We start from the raw sequence: 18,549 nt of genomic DNA, 5'->3' as shown, positions 1-18,549 counted from the left end.
TTCCAATTCCAAATTCATTTTTGCTACCCAGTTTTACATCTGAATCCCTTACACCAGAAGGAACCACAAGAAGGGAAGGAACAGGCAGAGAGCAAAGACTGCTAAGCATGCCCGTGGATAAACTGAGAACAGTGACACGCTGGCCTGGCTCATCATTTCAGGGTTAAATGAATTGTGAACTGAACTCAAATTATCCTTCCCCAACGAGCACAGCCAACTGCCCGATCTCACTGAGGTTGGGCTTGGCCAGTGGAGTATTAGCAGCAGTGATGCATGCAGAGGCGTGAACTGTGTGGGTCAGGCTTGCCTTCTTGTGCTTCGTTCACAGAGAACACAGACGGAGCAGATCGAGCCCAACTCACGATGAGCGGTCAAGCCCAGCCAGACTCCAGACTGAGGCGTCACCCAGCTGAGCCCATCAGCCAACCTGCAAAGGCATAAGCGAGGATGAGTATTTTAGCTTGACGAGACCTGAGGCAGCAACAGCAACAGAAATGTAAGCAGATGTCATTCTCTTAGGCTCCATCACGAGGACACATTCCGTTAACTCTTCCTTCACTGCTCTGTGCCCAGAGCCTAGCACAGTTCTTGGGACACAGCAGGTGTTCAATAAACATCTGCTGCGGTACATTTCTGTTTCTTTTAAAACTAGTGACCTAGGATAATAAAACTGAAAGGAACTTACATAATTTAGTAGTCAAGCATATGGTCCAACTTCAAAATGGCCAATTTCAACAAGACCGGAAAGCATATTAGAGGTCATCAGGTGATTGAGCACCAGTGGTGGAAATGACTGCCTGGAGGTGAATCTAGGCTTCATGATTTACTGGCCAAACAAGCTTGGGCAAAAGTCACTTCACCTCTTTGCCTTATTCCTCACCTGTTAAATGGTGCTATGAATAGGACCCACCTCATAGGACAGTTGTGTGGATTAAGATATGGATTTCAAGTACTTACAACCTTGCCTGGTACATGACAAACACCGTAAATGCACCTTCTGTTGTTATCATCAACATAAGACGATTTGGAAAAGTTATTAACATCTTCTTGACCTGCTCCTCCAATTACCTATTTATATCTCCTTGTTCTCACTTCTAGCTAATCTCTGTACATGTTTATAATAAGCTATTTTTTACCTCGGGAATGCTAAGTGCTGATGTCTATTCCATCCACCTCCCCTCCACCAACCATTTTAAGAACTGCTGATTTTGTTCTTTTCATCCAAGATATCATTTGCCCCTTCTCCACCTGCTCAAATCATATTTGTTCCTCGATGTCCAACCTAAACGCCACCTCTTCCAAGAAGCCTGTTCTGATCACCCTTCCCAGAGTGAACTTGTTGTTCACTGACCTTCCATAGTTAGCAGTTCATCTCTACCTCAATTACACTTTCACACTTTCCACTTTTAGGTACGTACCTTTCCATGATGAAATTGTGAGCTCCGAGAGGACAAGATCCCAATTTCTAGGCTCACTTTCTGCCCATTCCCATCCCCAAGTATATAGCGGGCAAGCAGTAAGTATTTGTTGAATAACTGTATTTGAAAAGCCCATTTAGAAAGGTTCATCTAAATTGTAAAACAGCTTTATCGAAAATTCAGTAAGTTTCTAAGGAAAGGTAAAAACCAGTTACAACTGAACACTAATCAGATATTTTAAGGGAAAAGAAGTTTGTACATGAAAGACACTTGGTTTATTGCATTAAAAAACTTTATTTCATTTAAAAGGTCCAATATAAGCCAAATTAAACCCCAAACCGACAGCTACACTTAGAGATATCCTGAACTAAATGGCACTGTTTTGAGTTGTGTGTCTTATTAAAGGAGATCATTTGCTATTACCACCACTGCCCTAAAAGTAGTTCTACAACAGAAGCTGGTATTATAATACATAGCAGATACTTCAGATGTCATCTTTCATGCAGAAGTTAAAAAAGCAAACAGGCTTTTCTATTCTGTGCAGGTATAAAAACTACTACAGAACAGGGCCTGAATGCCTCTGACATACAAGGTGTAACTATAAAGGAACTCACTGGCGCTGTGTCCCTTCATTCAAGCAGTCCGCGTGCTTCCCCCAACAATACTAGTGCCATTAAAATACTGTTCGGGACAGTACTTTGGGATTTCCCCTCATCAGGTGCCGACCAAAGGAAGTGGTCGATCAAGCTGGGGGATAGACTATCACAAAATGGGATCACAGAGCAATGGAATAGCTTTCCTAGTGGGCAAGTGATTCGGAAGACCCACCTCACCAGTATTTCCAGTCATGGCATCATTTACATAAAATGATGCAAGATCTAAATTCCGGTATGTGTGAGGATAAATTAAAAACAGCTTGTTACTTTATAGCTACACCTTGGGTTTCATTAGAGGCGGTAAATCTAACAGTGTGTCTAATGAGTCCTTCTGGAAATCACTTCAGCAGACAAGTCAAATAGCCTGCAAAAGAGAAGACACGGCAGAGGGCGTAAGACATCCTGCCGAGGTTCTCAGCCTTTTCTTGGAGGACAGACCAGGGCCCAAGGACAGAAGTTCCCAGGAGGGAAGGAGGCTTCAGCTCCACCTAAGGAAGACCTTTCTAACAGAGCTGCTCAACAACTGAATGGACTGCTTGGTGAGGTAGAGTCACTGGAAGTATTCAAGGTGGAAAGATCACCCTTGTAGAAGAGACTCCTGTATTTGTTAAGAGGTTAGACTGCATGAACCTCAGGTCTCTTTCAATTCTGAGATTCTAGAAAATTCCCTCAGGGAATTCAGAAGAGAATTCCTAAAAGGAAAGAGAAAGCACACATATGTATACTTTTAGAATCCTCTTGAGTTTTTTTCTTTTTTTCAAAAGGTACAATAGAAAATGTAGTCTGCTGTCTTTAAAATGCATATTCACCTTCCTACCACTAATAATTAGGAAGGGTCCATTATGACTTCTTTATATTATAAAGAAAAGATGGATGATTACATTTATAATTTCTGTAAATACTTTAGAAAAAAATGCTTAAAATCTAGTAGTCAATGCCCTAGAAACTTTATAGATTTTTAGGTAATATGCACAGATACAAATACATTATTAAATACAACTCACATCTGTGTTTTATTATACTCTAAAATATACAGGAATCTTGATGTACTGAAAGAGTGCAAGTAAATACAGTATTCAAGCAGTCACTATTTCTATTTACATGCTCATTAATTCTTCAAAAACCCACAAAATTATCAAATAGATCAAAATACTGTTCTGTGTTTTCACACTTTATATTCAGAAAAACCAGCTGATAATTTACAATGTCATAAAGTTTCCAGTTTCACAATACAAAAAGAATAAAATGAAATTGGGTATCATTTTGTGAAAATTTACGGAACTCTACCCAGACCTGGAAGACCCCCTACATATGCGAAATCATTTTCACTGGGAAAGTGACAGTTACAGTAAAAGCAGACCCATATAAATTGTTATTTAAAAGCCTCAACATCAGCCTCTTCCCCCTCTTTTTGTTACTTAAAGGCAGTCTTCCAATTCGGCAGGCAATTGCTTCCTTCCCTAAACAGTAGCATGTTATAAACACCCTACTTTAAATGTCAATAAGACCTAAAGGCTTTAGTATTTTAAACCTTGCCCAATATAGAAATGCCTTCCAAACCTGATGGCGTTAACTTATGAGTAACAAGGGAGTTTCTCTTTTTGATTCTTCACTAAACAATGACAACAAAAATCCCCCAATCCACTGTGGAGGCACATGGGTGACACAGGAGATGAAGGTGTACCATCCAAAGTAGTGAGATTGAAAACTCCACTCCCCAGGACCACTTGGCTGCAATAGGGTGAAAATCATCTACTTTCTGATTTCATGAAATTTCCTTCTTCTAGGAAACTCTTTACATTTTCAAACAAAAATAGTTCAATTTTAAACCTAAACCATTCAAAACTGGGCAACAATAGCCCGACCCCAATCTACATCATGTCTACATCACAAATATTTTCACCCTGACTGCACCCAATCAGCTGGTTTTCAATTCTAATATTATAAAAGTTGGAATTTTAAAATTTTTATGTAAAAGAAAAAAAAATGTAAAAATACATCTGCTTTCTCTCATGGTTTAATACAGTATTAGAAGGCTTTCAGATGTTTTCTTTAAAAAAAAAATCAACATTTAAAACCAAATCTCAGCTTCATTTTCAGAAATATTAAAGTTTGGTTTAGATAATGTCTCATTTCACCCGCTCCAGCTTCCGCAAAGTGGCATTCTATTACAACCCTTTGAGTTATTTGGTCCTTTGGCAATTTGCTGTGCACATCATGCCTACTGTACCAAACTTTTATTGCCCTTAAATTTAGTTGTAGTTTTACTGATAAAACTGAAATCTAGTGTCTTTATCTCTTCTTTCACCATAGCGTTGCTTGTGTGAGCAGATTAGGGTACACAGTGTCCCAAGTAATTCCTGGCACTGCAAAACCAAATTACATAATTCCACAAAGCAATGTGCCATCAAAGTATTTTCCTCTGGTCAAGTCTATTTCAAGATTCTAGAAGTTCCTTTTGCAAAACTTGCCTTTAAAACTCTTCTTCCTAATGTTACCGCATTTCTTCTATTCGCCCACTCTGTCATCTTTCCTCTTAGGCTGAATTTGTACGTGAATGAGAAAGTGCCTTTTTCCTGAAAAGCACAGTTTGAAGCGTCAGTGCCAGAGCTCCCCCCTGGACCTCTGGCTCAGCCGGTCAGTAGGTCTCCGAATCGGAGTCATTGAGCTCGTCCACATCGGTGTATAAGTACTCCTGCTCCCCGCTGACGTTGTTGAAGCTGCAGTAGGAGCTGGGTTCATTCCTCATGATGGGCAAGGCTTCGAAGCTCACTGTTTTTGAGGTGTTTGTATAACGGTTAATGGCATTGAATGTCAGAGATGATAAAGGGCTACTTGATGAGACAGGCATCATGGTGGCCAAAATGAGAGCGAGGCAATCAGCCACGTCCTTGTTGGGAGCACAGGCCAAAGCTGGGGTATAGCCTAGAATTAAAGATAAAATTTAAAAATTACTCATCCTAAGACTCATTTCACTAACACAAGGAAATAAGCCTAAAGGCCTTCAACTTTACACATACTTTAAATTACCTAGCTTATATAGTAAATTGGTTTTACTGGAATGACTCAGAACTTTCCAATAAGTAGAGAAAGAGGAAAGCCATAGAAATCTAGGGTGGGAGGAGACCTAACAGACTACATTACAGCAGAGGAAACTGAGGCCCAGGATGGATGATTCCTCCACTATCTCACAACTTATCTCTATCCATCCAGATTCATAGACAATATCAGACTAGAATAAGGAGAAAAAAACAGACTGACCAATCTTTGTTCAGAATGGTGGGAGAGTCTTACTGTTAATTTGTCGTTCTGTAAGTGCTTACATGCTGAGAAGCCTAAATGTGCACAGATTCATGAATGAGGCTCTGAGCAGGTGCTCAAAAGATGCTTGTTCAATGAATGACACATGGCCATCAATTAACTTTTCTTTTAGGGTCACAGTCCACTGAAGAAAAACAGATAAACTAAACAGGTTTAAAGCTCCTAAGTCAAAACAAATGTTTCCTTTGTATATGTTCCCTTCTTTAGCAGAAGACGACTGACTTTAGCCCTAAGGCACCACAGAGTATCAGTACAACAGAGTAAGGAAACACTTGGTTGGGTAGGGAGAGAAGATGGTGAGAACATAGAGCCTAATTTAATCATCAACCTCTGTTGTTACTGGAGCAATTTATAACTGGATCATTAATGTGAAGGTTAGAATTGACTATAAAATAAGATGGGTACTTACTATGACTTGCCAACTTTGGACTGTGATTACTATTTCACATTGCAAAGTATGTCAGAAGACATCAGGTCACAGGCGACCTTCATTATCATCTGTTATACTATCCCTTCCATCTCTTTATAAGGAAAAGCTATATAAAACCTTGAAAATAATCAACAAAGATTGCCTATTTGCTATTGATTTAGAGCCTCACAATGTGACCAAATATCTTATACAAGTTAGCGATTTAGGCTCCTGATTTTAATCTATATAGTTGCTGTATTTCCAGAAATGTAATTTACTGATAATCAAAGTTTCTTTTATAGCTAGGAGAGTCTGCACTTATTTTAGTGGGTGATACCACTCACTTCTATGGATTTCATGACTACATTTTACTAATGATTCCCAAATCTCTATGTCCAACCTAGATCTTGCTGACTTTGGGCTCCAGATCCATATATCTACATCCAGTTACCCATGTGGAGTTTCCAGTGAACTTTTCTCATGTCCCTAACTGAACCCAGCGCTTCCTCCTACATTCTCATCTTAAACAATGGCACTTCCCCCGCCACATCACCCCACGCCAGGCTGCAGGCGACTTCTTCCCTCCCCGGGTTCCATCAAAAGGGCTCCAGAGGACTTCCCTGGTGGCGCAGTGGTTGAGAGTCCGCCTGCCGATGCAGGGGACATGGGTTCGTGCCCCGGTCCGGGAGGATCCCACATGCCGCGGAGCGGCTGGGCCCGTGAGCCATGGCCGCTGAGCCTGCGCATCCGGAGCCTGTGCTCCGCAACGGGAGAGGCCACAACAGTGAGAGGCCCACGTACCGCAAAAAAAAAAAAAAAAAAAAAAAAAAAAAGGGCTCTAGAAACATCAACGTCCTTTCATCTCCAATGTCTCTGCCTTAATTCTGCCCACCCCCCTCCTTCCACCCCTAACTGTGAACTTGTTTCCTAGTCTAGGCTTGCTCCCCTTCAGACTAGCTGCTGTCTCCCTGATACACAGATCCTTTGCCACTTGACCTAAGAGACTCTGGCGCAACTCACTACTCAAGCTGCCCTGCTTTGTATCTCTAAATACGTCACACTCTCTGCTTAAGAAGTTTTCTCCCCACTTTTTACTTGTCCTTTGGATTTTGGCTCAGAACGCACTTTTGGGGGATGCCTTTCCCGGTATCTCTCATGGCATTCTAGGGTTATTCTAACTGAACTACTTCAAGGGCCTTGTGACAGCCTGTTTATATGCACTGCCATTCAAGGAAGTAGGCTGTCTTACTCTACACTGTATCTGCAGGATTTAGCACAGTTCTTGGCACATCATCACCTAACATATACTCACTGAGCCCCACATGGCCAGGTGCTCTTCTAACTGCTTAGAGTAGATCAGTGAGTGCAGCTGACAAAAACTCCTGCCCTCATATGTTAGAAGATAAACTCTATGGAAAAAAGAATGAGGAAGGAGTAGAGCAGGTTAAACAAGAGATGAAAATGCTATGGGGGGGTGTGCAGCAGGCTGCAGTATAAAAAGGGTAGTCAGGATGGGATTCATTGAAGAGATGATTTCAGTTAAGACTGGAAACAGGTGAAAGCTTTAGTCAGAGATTGTTGGGGGCAGAGTGCTCCAAGCAGAGGAAGCAGCCAGAACAAACATGACAATGCATGCACATCCCTGGTGTGAGGCGCCGCCACAGCAGAATGCGATGATGGAGGAAGAGTAGGAGATGAGGTGGGAGAGGTAATGGCGAGCGGGATGACCCAGTAGGGCCTTGGAGATCATTTAAGGGTTCTCAGTAAACTGAGATTCAGAGGGAAGCATCTTCCCATGTATTCTGAAAGGATCGTGGCCAGGGTGGTAGATGAGGGAAAAAAGTGGGCATATTTTGAACACACTTTGGAGGTGGGTCAGTAGTACATGCTGGTGGACTGTGCCCTGGGTGTGAGAGGGGTCGAGGAGCAACTGTAAGGATGGAAACGGCCACCAGCTGAGCCAAGGGTGGCTGTGGGCACAGCAGGCTTGGCAGAGGGGGAGAGAAAGGCCCATCAGTTCAGTTCTGGACATATGCACTAGACATCCACTGTCAATTAGGCAGCTGGAGACAGAAATTTAGGAATTCTCAGCACAGAGGTAGTGTTTAGAACCAAAGGACTGGATGAGGTCACCCAGGGAGTGAATGTAGGTAGGGAAAGCAAAAAGAACTGAGTACTGAGTCCGAGAGCCCTCCAATATTAACAAGCTGGGGATAGCGCAAGAAATTATAACTAGTACTGTAGGAGGAAAACTAAGAAAATGTGGAGTCCTGAAAGCCAAGTAAAGAAAGTTTATCCAGAAAAAGGGATACACCTGAAACTAATATAATACTGTTTGTCAGTTATACCTCAATAAGAAACGAGTAAAATAAAAAATAAACAAAAAATTTTCAGTTCCAGTAAATCTGGTTATTTAATCTAACCAACAAAGTAGTGAGTTACAAATCCTCACCCGGTTATCAATTCAAGGAACCAGGCATTTGTGAATGAAGAATGTCCTAGGGACCTCCCTGGTGGTGCAGTAGTAACAATCCGCCTGCCAATGCAGGGGACATGGGTTCAAGCCGTGGTCTGGGAAGATCCCACATGCTGTGGAGCAACTAAGCCTGTGCACCACAACTACGGAGCCAGCGCTCTAGAGCCCGCAAGCCACAACTACTGACACCGTGTGCCACAACTACTAAAGCCCCCGTGCCTAGAGCCCGTGCTCCGCAAGAGACGCCACCGCAATGAGAAGCCCACACACCACAACAAAGAGTAGCCCCCGCTCGCTGCAACTAGAGAAAGCCCGCTCACAGCAACAAAGACCCAACATAGCCAAAAATAAAATGAATAAAATAAAATAAACAACAAAAAGAAGAATATCCTAAAGAAGGATATTATAATCAAATCATATGTATTCTCTCTGACTCTCCCTCTTATCCTGCCCTGAAATGATCTGTACCTACTGATCCCGGGAACAGTGTGCAGCACAATGGAAAGTATGGAGATTTTGGGGGGGAACAGCGGACACTAGCTATGGTAAATCGCAACCTTCACATCCCTTATTCACATATGTTTTCAATTCCACATTAAAAGCCTTTTCTTATTTTTAAAGAAGGAATAATCAGTTGTGTGAAATTCTGATGTGTCAAGTGAAAGGAGAGGTGACTCTTAGCATTGCAGTGGTCACTGGTGACCTTGCTGAGAACCGTTCTGTAGTGCGGTGGGAGTAACAGCCTGACCAGGGGGGATTCACAAGAGCAAGAAAAAGGGGAAGTGGAGACAGAGGGAGAGCCAACTTTTGAGTAACTGTGTTGCAAAGGGGAACAGAGAAATATGGCAACAGCTGGTAGGAGCAGTGGGAGTAATGAGAGATTTTTTAAGATGAGAGAAATAACGTTTTTATGCTGATGGGAGTAATCTAGAAAGATTCCTACAAAAAAGTCATTATTACAGGACACGAAAGCAAAGAATTGCTAAAGTGACAGTCTCAAGTATGCAAAAGAGGATAGGACCTAGTGCATAAGTGGGAAGATTAGCTTTAGACAAAACCTGGCATTTAAGTAAAGGCCTTGATAAATATTTGTTGACAGAACAAATTCTTTGAATACTAAGATAACTAAACCAAAGTTAGTAAATCCTAACTCTGATTTAATAAATACATGAAACTCAGAAGTTCACCTGTTAGATGGACTTTTCCTGCTTCTCTTGCCCTTATTCCCTTTGCCACAAAGTATAAGTTCTAGTCAGTATTAACTTCAGCTCTTCTCTTTGACCAATAAAAAATATCCAAGTCTACTTTACTTCAAATATGGATCATCGAAAGATGAAAGCTTCTAACAGGTTAAGGAAAGAGAACACAGAAGCTACTTACCATTTTCATCTACTGCAAGCACACTTGCTCCTTTCCCCAAAAGTTCTTGAACCACCATTGTTAGCCCATTTCGGGCAGCAACATGCAGAGGTCTGAAGGGAAAAAAATATGTGTACATGTACATGTGTGCACGCCCATGTGTGTGTGTGCTCATTCACTCTCTCTATCCTGGTTGTTGAAGACCATTTTTGCTTGGCTGTGCAGATCTAGAGATGCAAACTGGAGGCCTGTGGTCCTGGCAGCAATGAAGATGGGAGCAGGGCACGGCAGAGCCAGTGTGCAGTGCACTGTCAGGCCTCGTCATGCACCTGAGCTCAGCACTGGGCCCATCAACAGGTTTCCACCTTCACCAAACCCTTTTGTGAGTTTCCTTCAAGACTCAATGTTTGAAGAGATTTTACTAACTAAACTGCCTTCTTTTTTTTTTCTGTATACCATTGTTTATTTAGCATTATATATAATAGCCAGATACAAAAAGACAACTGTTGTATGATTCCACTTATATGAAGCACCTAAAAAGGCAAATCCATAGAAGAAGAAAGTAAACTAGAAATTCTCTGGGACTGGGTGGGGGTAAGGGCAGTGGAGCAGATATTGTTGAATGGATACTGATAAACTGCCTTCTTAAGTTGTTTTAAGAAATGTGGTTGGCAAACACATATAATAGAATATACAATAAAAACTGTAAACTGCAACAGCACAAATTCCAACAGGCTCTGAAAACAGTTTACAGGTTCCATGACTCATTTTTGGACCCTTAAGGGATCTGACTGATACATGAATGGAAACCAGTATTATAAGGTTTTTCTCTTCACTAAGTCTCAAAGTAGAATAGCAAATGAAAATAGAGAGAGGACAATGGGAGACACTGATCCAGGATTTAATGAGTCACCTGGAGGCTGGCGGTTCACAATTAGAACTTGATTATTTCTGAAATCTCTCTAGCTCACAGACACGTATAAAACTTTTTGCCTCATTTACTGCTAGTGTCAAATAATGTATTATTCCAGTTGGTTGCCATAAAATACACAGAACAGTATTACTTTCCTCCATAAAACTGGATTCAGGAACAACACATTTCAATTCAAAAGCTTTTTTAGTAATATGCCTTTTAATTATGATGATTTTAGAAATGAGTTTTGTCACTTATAAGAACTGTTCCTTATTTTTTAACTGCTTCTGTGATAGACTGATTCCAATGGTCCCATGTTAAAAAAGAACCCCATTAATCATTTTTATAATTATAGGTCACAAGGTTTACACTAGACACTGAAAGTACTCACGTTTGCAAAGCTGCATTGGTTGCATTGATGAGGTTTCTATCTGTTATCTTTTCCAGTATTAACAAGGCACTAGTTTCATGACCCTAAAATTATGGCAAATAACTCTTAAAAACTTCAGCACCATTATAGATAAATTTATACACTCAATACACCCCAACCCTAGTCCATGTAACATATACATCACCATACATATGCCATGCATTTTCTTGGCTAATGCCTTAAATATTTGCCCAAACATGTGTTGGTGTAATGGGGTTACAGAAGAGGACAGGAATATTTAAGATCAGAGAGATTAGAGAAAGACAATCATTACGTTTAGGCTTGTGGTCCAAAACTTACTTGGCTTACTGGAAACTTTCATATACCATGGTGCTTAACACATCAGTATTTTTTCCCAAGAAATCTGATGTCAGTGATTATTAGAGAGGTTTGGTCCCTAGCTCTGTGCATTTTAGTTAAGTGGAAAAACTTTAAATGCCACTGTTGATATTAACAATGAAAATATATCCTTAAGATGTGTACCTACCTTGCTGCAAGCCAAATGGAGGGCGGTGTTTTTACTGTTATCTTGTAAAGTCAGATCTGCACTAGCACTGCTGACCAGCATCTCTGGGAGGAAAAATTGTATCAACTCTTTTGCTTATGAACATACACCTCAGATTACTAATAACTCACTGTAGAGAAATGAAGACAGAAAGGAAAAATATCCCTCTAGCAAAATCTTAAGTGCAAAAAACACACTGTAATATAAAGGTCTATACCATATTTTTATACTGTTGTATAAGTAACAGACAAGAACAACAGCAACTAACATTCCTTTTGTGAGGTCTTACTAAATTTCAAAGACTGTTTTAAGTGCTCTGGATTTATAGTAACTTATTTACCCCTCAAAACAACCCTACAAAGTAGATACTGTTATTTTTTTCACTTTATAGATGAAAAAATTGAGGCATGAGGTTGCTTAGTTGGCAGATCTAGAACCACATTCGATCTGACTCCAGAGCCAGGGTTCTTAACCACTAGCCTAAAACTGCCTGCTAACGTCACTATTCAATCAGTAAGGGCAAATGGAAATACTGTGGGCCTAAATGAAAACGTGGGTATAAGCAAGTAAAAGGTTTTAAATCTCAGAAGCGGTGAGATAACTAATGCAAAATTCAGTGAACTAGAGTCAGATGGGAGCTACATTATACATAAGCAATATCCACACTTAGAGTAGTAAAAGCCTTAAGCAGTTTTTTTACCAACTGTATTTGTCTGTCCGTTTTCTGCAGCCATCATGAGAGGTGTTTTCCCAGAGAAGTCCACAGAGTTGACATGAGCATTATGGCTGAGTAGCAGCTGCAAACACTCTACATGGTCTGTGAAGGCGGCCGCGTGGAGAGGAGTTCTGCACACAGAGAAATGGGAAGACTGGACTAAATCTGTGCACTGTATACTCTTAATTTATGAAAGCAATTTTCAAGGGTTTACATACTAGGCATTGCTTGGATACAAACAGGCTTAAAGGGGGGAGCTTACTAACTCCTGCCACAAAAATTTGTGTTTCTGATAATATAGAAGTCCCTTAATTAAACTAGTATAAATTATGAAATTGCCAAAAAAATTACATCATTAAAGGAAATTCTGAAAGAAACAAATCCTGACTCAAATACTGCCATCTATTACAAAAGCTGGACTCTTCCTATTTAGAAATCTGTTAACTTTACTAAAAAGAGTCATTGGGTAACAAACACATCTTTTTTTTTTTTTTTTTACGGTACGCAGGCCTCTCACTGTTGTGGCCTCTCCCGTTGTGGAGCACAGGCTCCGGATGCGCAGGCTCAGCGGCCATGGCTCACGGGCCCAGCCGCTCCGCGGCATGTGGGATCCTCCCGGACCGGGGCACGAACCCGTGTCCCCTGCATCGGCAAGCGGACTCTCAACCACTGCGCCACCAGGGAAGCCCCAACACACATCTTCTTTAAAAAGGGAAATCTTTTAGCCAGGAAGACTGGCTAAAAGTCATGGTAGAAAAGCCTTTTATAATGAGAATGTAATTAAGATTTTGTAACAATTTATACTTGTAAATATAAAATCAACTTTTAGTTAATAATGGGGTCTCTTTAAATTCTTCCACACTAATCTAGTAGTTAAAATTTCCTACATGGTTGACTTCCTACCTTCCTTTTGAATCTGTGGCGTTCACACTGCTGGCGCCTAACGTGTCAATTAACATCTCAGCAGCACCTTCGTTGTCATTTATCCTGTGAAGGTAACAAGGTGATCACTCTCACAGCCATGGTGTATTTCTCAACCACTCAAACCAAATCCGATTCATTCTGCCTTTACTTACACAGCACAATGCAATGGACTGAAAGCATTTCCTTCCGTTTTCTGGAAAACGTCCTGTTCTAAAAGGAGTTCTACACATGTCTCGTGACCTAAATAAGTAAATGAGGATCAGATATTAAAATCCAAAAAAGATACTGAGGTGCCCATACACACCAACATATCCCTACAGATAAGGCTTTACATGGACTACAAGTAATCAGTTCCCTGAACCCATTAAACATCACATTTTTAGGCACTTTGGAATTCAGTGTACAACCTCAGGACCTAAAGTACAGCAGCTTCTTACGATAATTTAATATCAGTTTATTATTATTTGTGTGTGTGTGTTTTGGCTGTGTTGGGTCTTTGTTGCTGTGCATGGGCTTTCTCTAGTTGTGGCGAGCAATGGCTACTCTTCATTGTGGTTGGTGCACGGGCTTCTCATTGCGGTGCCTTCTCTTGTTGCAGAGCACAGGCTCTAGGCTCACGGGCTTCAGTAGTTACGGTGCATGGGCTCAGTAGTTGTGGCACATGGGCTTAGCTGCTCCATGGTATGTGGGGTCTTCCCGGACCAGGGCTCGAACCCGTGTCCCCTGCATTGGCAGGTGGATTCTTAACCACTGCACCACCAGGGAAGTCCAATATCAGTTTATTATGGACATGACAAATATTTACTTTGTGGGGGAAAAAAATTAGTCTCATTATTCTTTTCTATGGTGACCAGTTAGAGCTATTTGGGCATTATTTTTTAAAATGTCCTATCTATATAGCATAGTATAACTTTCAAAATAATATATGTTTATGCAGCATAATTAACTTCAAAATTTGAATATTTTCTGGCTCTACTAAGGAGTTAATGGTAAAATCTCAAATTCTATCGAAGCGTTCAGAAGGAAAAAAGTACATGTCCCTGTTCCCGCCCCATTCCCCAGTTCCACTCTCTAGTGACCACTGGTGACCATTATTACCTTAGAGTTCCAAAAAATTTTTAGGCATATACAACTGCATGCACATAAACACACACTTCCTTTTTAAAAAATTTTTACACAATTGGGATGTTCTGTTCTGTAACTTGTTTTTTACTTTAAAAACTATGTATCTTCCCACACTAGCATGTACAGACATCCTATTGTTGAATGTTTGGAAAAACTTCACAGTATCAGAATGTATCATAAAGGATTTAATCTCTAATTATTGGTTTTGAGGTGACTGCTAGTTTTTCTTTGTGATATTATCAACAATGTTGTAAATGTTCCAGTACTTAAAAAGTATTTATTTCTAGGAACAATTTTCTGGAAATGATCTTGCTGGGTTAAAGGTCAAGTATATTGGTTACTAATAGGTATCAGGCCCACAGTTTTTAATAGCAACTTTGAAAACAGGGGAAAACCTCAGATTTTCAAACCTGAGATTTTCAAACCTCAGATTTTCTTAATCCAATTTTCAAAGCCAGAGTTTTAGTAAAAGTACCCCCACTGCTGTATTAATGGCAGAAAATGAAATGTTGCTTCTTTTATTTCGTTAGTCATTTGGGATGTGCATTAGGAATAAATTAGATTCTTAAACAGCCTCTTTACTTCCATGGCTTAACATCTGGCTAACAAAGTGATGCTCTTTTTTTTTAATTACTCTAACATTCTCAAACAATAGTTCATCTTAATTTTTATCCTATAATTGTTTTTAGCAGGAAAAGAAAGTATGTTTTAGGAAACCTATGGTTATGTTCCATCATCTGTCAGTTCTTTCATCCTGATTCTCAACAGGGGCAATTTTAGCCCTCAGGGGACATTTGGCCATGTCTAGAGACATTTTTGCTTATCACAGCTGGGGATGGGGTAGGGAAGGGCTATGGCATCTAGTGGGTAGAAGCCGGGGCTGCTGTTAAACCTCTTGCATGCACACGAGTCACTCACAACGAAGGATTATCTGGCCTCAAAGGTCAACAGTGCTGAGGGTGGGAAACCCTGCTTCAATTCTCCCTCTCCAAATGTTAACTCATGGCCAAGAAGTAACCAAGGAAAGTTGTCCAGTATTGATTTGAGAGCCTCCTATTTTCCTGAGATAGCAGTTCTCAAGGTGTGGGCTAGGGAGCTGCTGGGTGATACTGCAAATTATTCTTTTCTTTAACAAGCCATCAAAGCAATGTGCCACTCTATTAATATTTTTTTGAAAAATAGTTTTTTTCATAAAAATGCTATTTATATTAACATGTAATGGATTTATTATTATTTTAAAATAAATTAATAAATATCCTTAAATTTCTCAGTCCTAATTTCCAATACAGTAAATACTAACAGCTATAAGCCACAGGTCCTGAGACTGAAAGATGTGAGAATCACTGTCTGCGTAGACTGTGGATGGCAAAAGGGAGTCCCGGGGCTCTGGATTCAGCAGTCATTACTGGGGTCATGTCAAGCTGAAAATTTCTTCACTTTGTGTCCTGGTTTATAAAAGTATATAGGATAAAACTGGTCTCTTCACGTTTTAGAGGGATATTCTGAAGATGCTTATAGCTTCGTAAAAATTGATACATTTTTAAAAGGAACATATGAGATCATGGAAGTATTCTTAGTTCTGTGATTGAATGACTCCATAAACTGGAAATCTGAACTTTAAAGTTGGGTATGTATAACCAGTTCTCTTCTAAAGCTTTGCCATCATTCCATTTTAATTTTGAGAGAAAGGTTGTTTTCTATCCTGTTGGAGTGCTTCCAATTTTTTTTTTAGCCGTACAATAATTACTAGTCAAAGTAAAACTATTTTACATATTCTACTCTCAGAATGCCAAATTATAAAATAGGCTTTTGGCTGTAAATATGGTATTAATTTTACACTGCCTGTACAGTCTGTACATATAGCCAACACACATTTAATTCCTTCCAGCTCAATTCAGAATCATCACCAATTTTGCTACAGTCTGGAAATTAGACACATCTGCTATGATCTTTAAATGGCAACCAGGCACGTAGTTTGTGCAAAATTTTGTGTCTTGTACACAACGTGCTCAGAGAGTCTAAATTCAGCAGTGATGGAGTAAGAAACTCACTTTAGGAAAACCGTGTTCTCCGGAAAGACGTGGTAGGAATGTTATAATAAATAGCAACTCTCCAAAGGACAGTTACAGCAGTATTTTTACAACTAAATGCTCTACCTGAGGAAAACTACCTTACTGTGTGATTTTTCCAATGGTTAATTCTCACTGACTTAAAAAAAAAAAAAAAGCACCAATAAAAGTCTGTTTCAAAATAGTTTTATCTGTGGATGTTTTCCTACTGCTTGGTTCTCCTTATACTTGTAAGATGTCAAGTTACATTATAAAGACAAACCAATTTCAATGGCAAAATACAGTATCTTCTTTGACTTAGGATTTATCTTGGACAACTTTGCTATATTCATTAAATACCAACTTTAGTGAGTTGAAAAAGGAAGAAGAGTTGAAATCCAAAGGTTTTATAGTTTTCAAAACTGTTCTGGCTAAGGATCTGAGGTAGTAACATATGAAACTGACTAAACCAAGCTTCTGAATTAGCAATATATTTCACTATTCAAGTTTTCTATGGCACCATCAGTACTCAGAGTTGCAAAATGACCAAATGTAGCCACAGGTCAATCCTCAAGAAGACATCAAAGCTTTCTCAGAGCAAAAGAATAGAGCTCTCAATTCTGATACAAGAATTAATATGAAAATCAAAATACTGTTATCTAGAAAATGCTTACGAAAATGTTTAAACTATAATTTTGCAAGATTCAGATTTCTCCTCTTTTACCACAACTCAACAATTATTTGTCAAAATGGCTCCCAGTAAAAGAACCACATCAAAAAGTGTATTACAGAAAGATAGAAACCTCCTCTCTGGCAAGGCAGTCAGCTGAATTTTATAACAGCCACTATGCTTATTTTTTTAAGCAAGTGGATATTATATAAAGAGGCAATTTCTATTTTCTGTACATTTTGAGGGAAAGTTGTTAGAACTGTCAACTAGTTTTGTAGATATGCTATTACAACTAACAATAACCTGAATGCTACACTGAAATTCAAAACAAATAAAAAACCCCTCACATCCCTGATAAAGCCCTAAGCATACACTTAGGCAGGACTGATGTTTTAACACTGCATATAACGTACCCAAATGTTTTCTAAGATGATCAAATCTTCAATATGCTCTGTTACTTACATTATTTTAGTGACATTTCAAAAGCCAAATCCCATTTTTCACATCTATCATTTAAAAATAGCTTTATACTTCTCTGATTGACCTTTAATGAGTCTACCTGTAAAAGGACTAACTGTGACGGTTAGTCTCCAGGAAGCTAAAAGTAAGTCTGTTATAATCATGCAGCCAAGTTCACTTAACCACAAAAGTGTCCAAGTTTCTAGTTTCTACTTCCGTGATTTATTCTACCAGGATTTTATTCCCTTAAAATGTTGAACATACATGTTACTGTTGATATAAGGATCTTAACTTGCAACGTGCTCAGAAAACATACACAGATTTCAGTCTAGAATATGATACATTTTCACTGTTTCTCTTACCTTTGTCATTTTTCCCCTAATAACAAGTACATTTAGAAAGAAAAATATAATAAAAATACAAGCATAACTATATAAAAGACATTGGAAATAATAAAAGTATATTAATAACAAATAATATTAATAATGTTATAAAAGTAATTAATATTATAAAAGTATCTTAAAAATGCAAAATACTTATTGAAGCAAAAGTCTAAAAACCTTTTAAACTTAGTGACTGCTTATCTCAAAACATCTGTGACAACCAGCATCTTGGCTTTAGCACGACAAGGCACTGGAGTAAGCTATAACTACATGGTAGGTTATTCTTAATATATCATTCTCATGGAAGTCAGAATGTGTCAGTTAGTTGTCTCTCTGTGGTACATAACGGGCAGGTAACGTGGGTCTGTGTCTGTGTACTTAACCGTTGTAGCAAGCCCAGTGAAGCGCCGTGTATCCATGATTGTCCGCCATGGCTGGATTTGCATCCATAGATGCTGCTGACTGCAGAAGAGCTCCGAGAACACCAATGTGTCCACAGGCAGCTGACAAGTGTATTGGTGTCCGGCCCCTGCTATCTCGTAATAAGCACTTAGCACCATGTTGAAGCAATGCATCTACACACTCTTCATGGCCTGTGACTGCCTGAAAGAAAAATTATTTGCATGTAGCTGAATACACTATGTTGGGCACTCCATGCCAATTATAGCTAATTACGAATTTTAAAGTCCATATTCCCCATGTCCTCCCACCAATCAAGGCATTTATCATATTTTGAGT

The 18,549-nt window shown here is 39.5% G+C and overlaps 1 protein-coding gene across 15 annotated transcripts in view; it reads right to left on the bottom strand.

The window, feature by feature from the left end:
• Window positions 1-1,692: 1,692 nt before the first annotated feature.
• Window positions 1,693-18,549, bottom strand: part of ANKRD28 (ankyrin repeat domain 28) — a 186,399-nt gene continuing 169,542 nt past the window's right edge. For 13 of the 15 annotated variants that reach the window (XM_049710169.1, XM_049710171.1, XM_049710172.1 and 10 more), the window contains 8 exons: window positions 18,195-18,414; window positions 13,279-13,366; window positions 13,106-13,189; window positions 12,188-12,333; window positions 11,470-11,552; window positions 10,944-11,026; window positions 9,661-9,752; window positions 1,693-4,999 (listed from right to left, as the gene is read on the bottom strand). In XM_049710169.1, the coding sequence (XP_049566126.1) occupies window positions 4,713-4,999; window positions 9,661-9,752; window positions 10,944-11,026; window positions 11,470-11,552; window positions 12,188-12,333; window positions 13,106-13,189; window positions 13,279-13,366; window positions 18,195-18,414 (1,083 nt within the window). In that variant the 3' untranslated portion in view covers window positions 1,693-4,712. Of the gene's footprint in view, window positions 5,000-9,660; window positions 9,753-10,939; window positions 11,027-11,469; window positions 11,553-12,187; window positions 12,334-13,105; window positions 13,190-13,278; window positions 13,367-18,194; window positions 18,415-18,549 lie in introns of those variants that run through there. The other 2 variants (XM_033431997.2, XM_033431996.2) reach the window with 2 other exon arrangements.

The sequence above is a fragment of the Orcinus orca genome, chromosome 5 (assembly GCF_937001465.1).
Source record: "Orcinus orca chromosome 5, mOrcOrc1.1, whole genome shotgun sequence".
NCBI lineage: Eukaryota > Metazoa > Chordata > Mammalia > Artiodactyla > Delphinidae > Orcinus > Orcinus orca.
The sequence above is the reverse complement of the archived record's forward strand: the minus strand, read 5'-3'. Positions and strand labels throughout refer to the sequence as shown.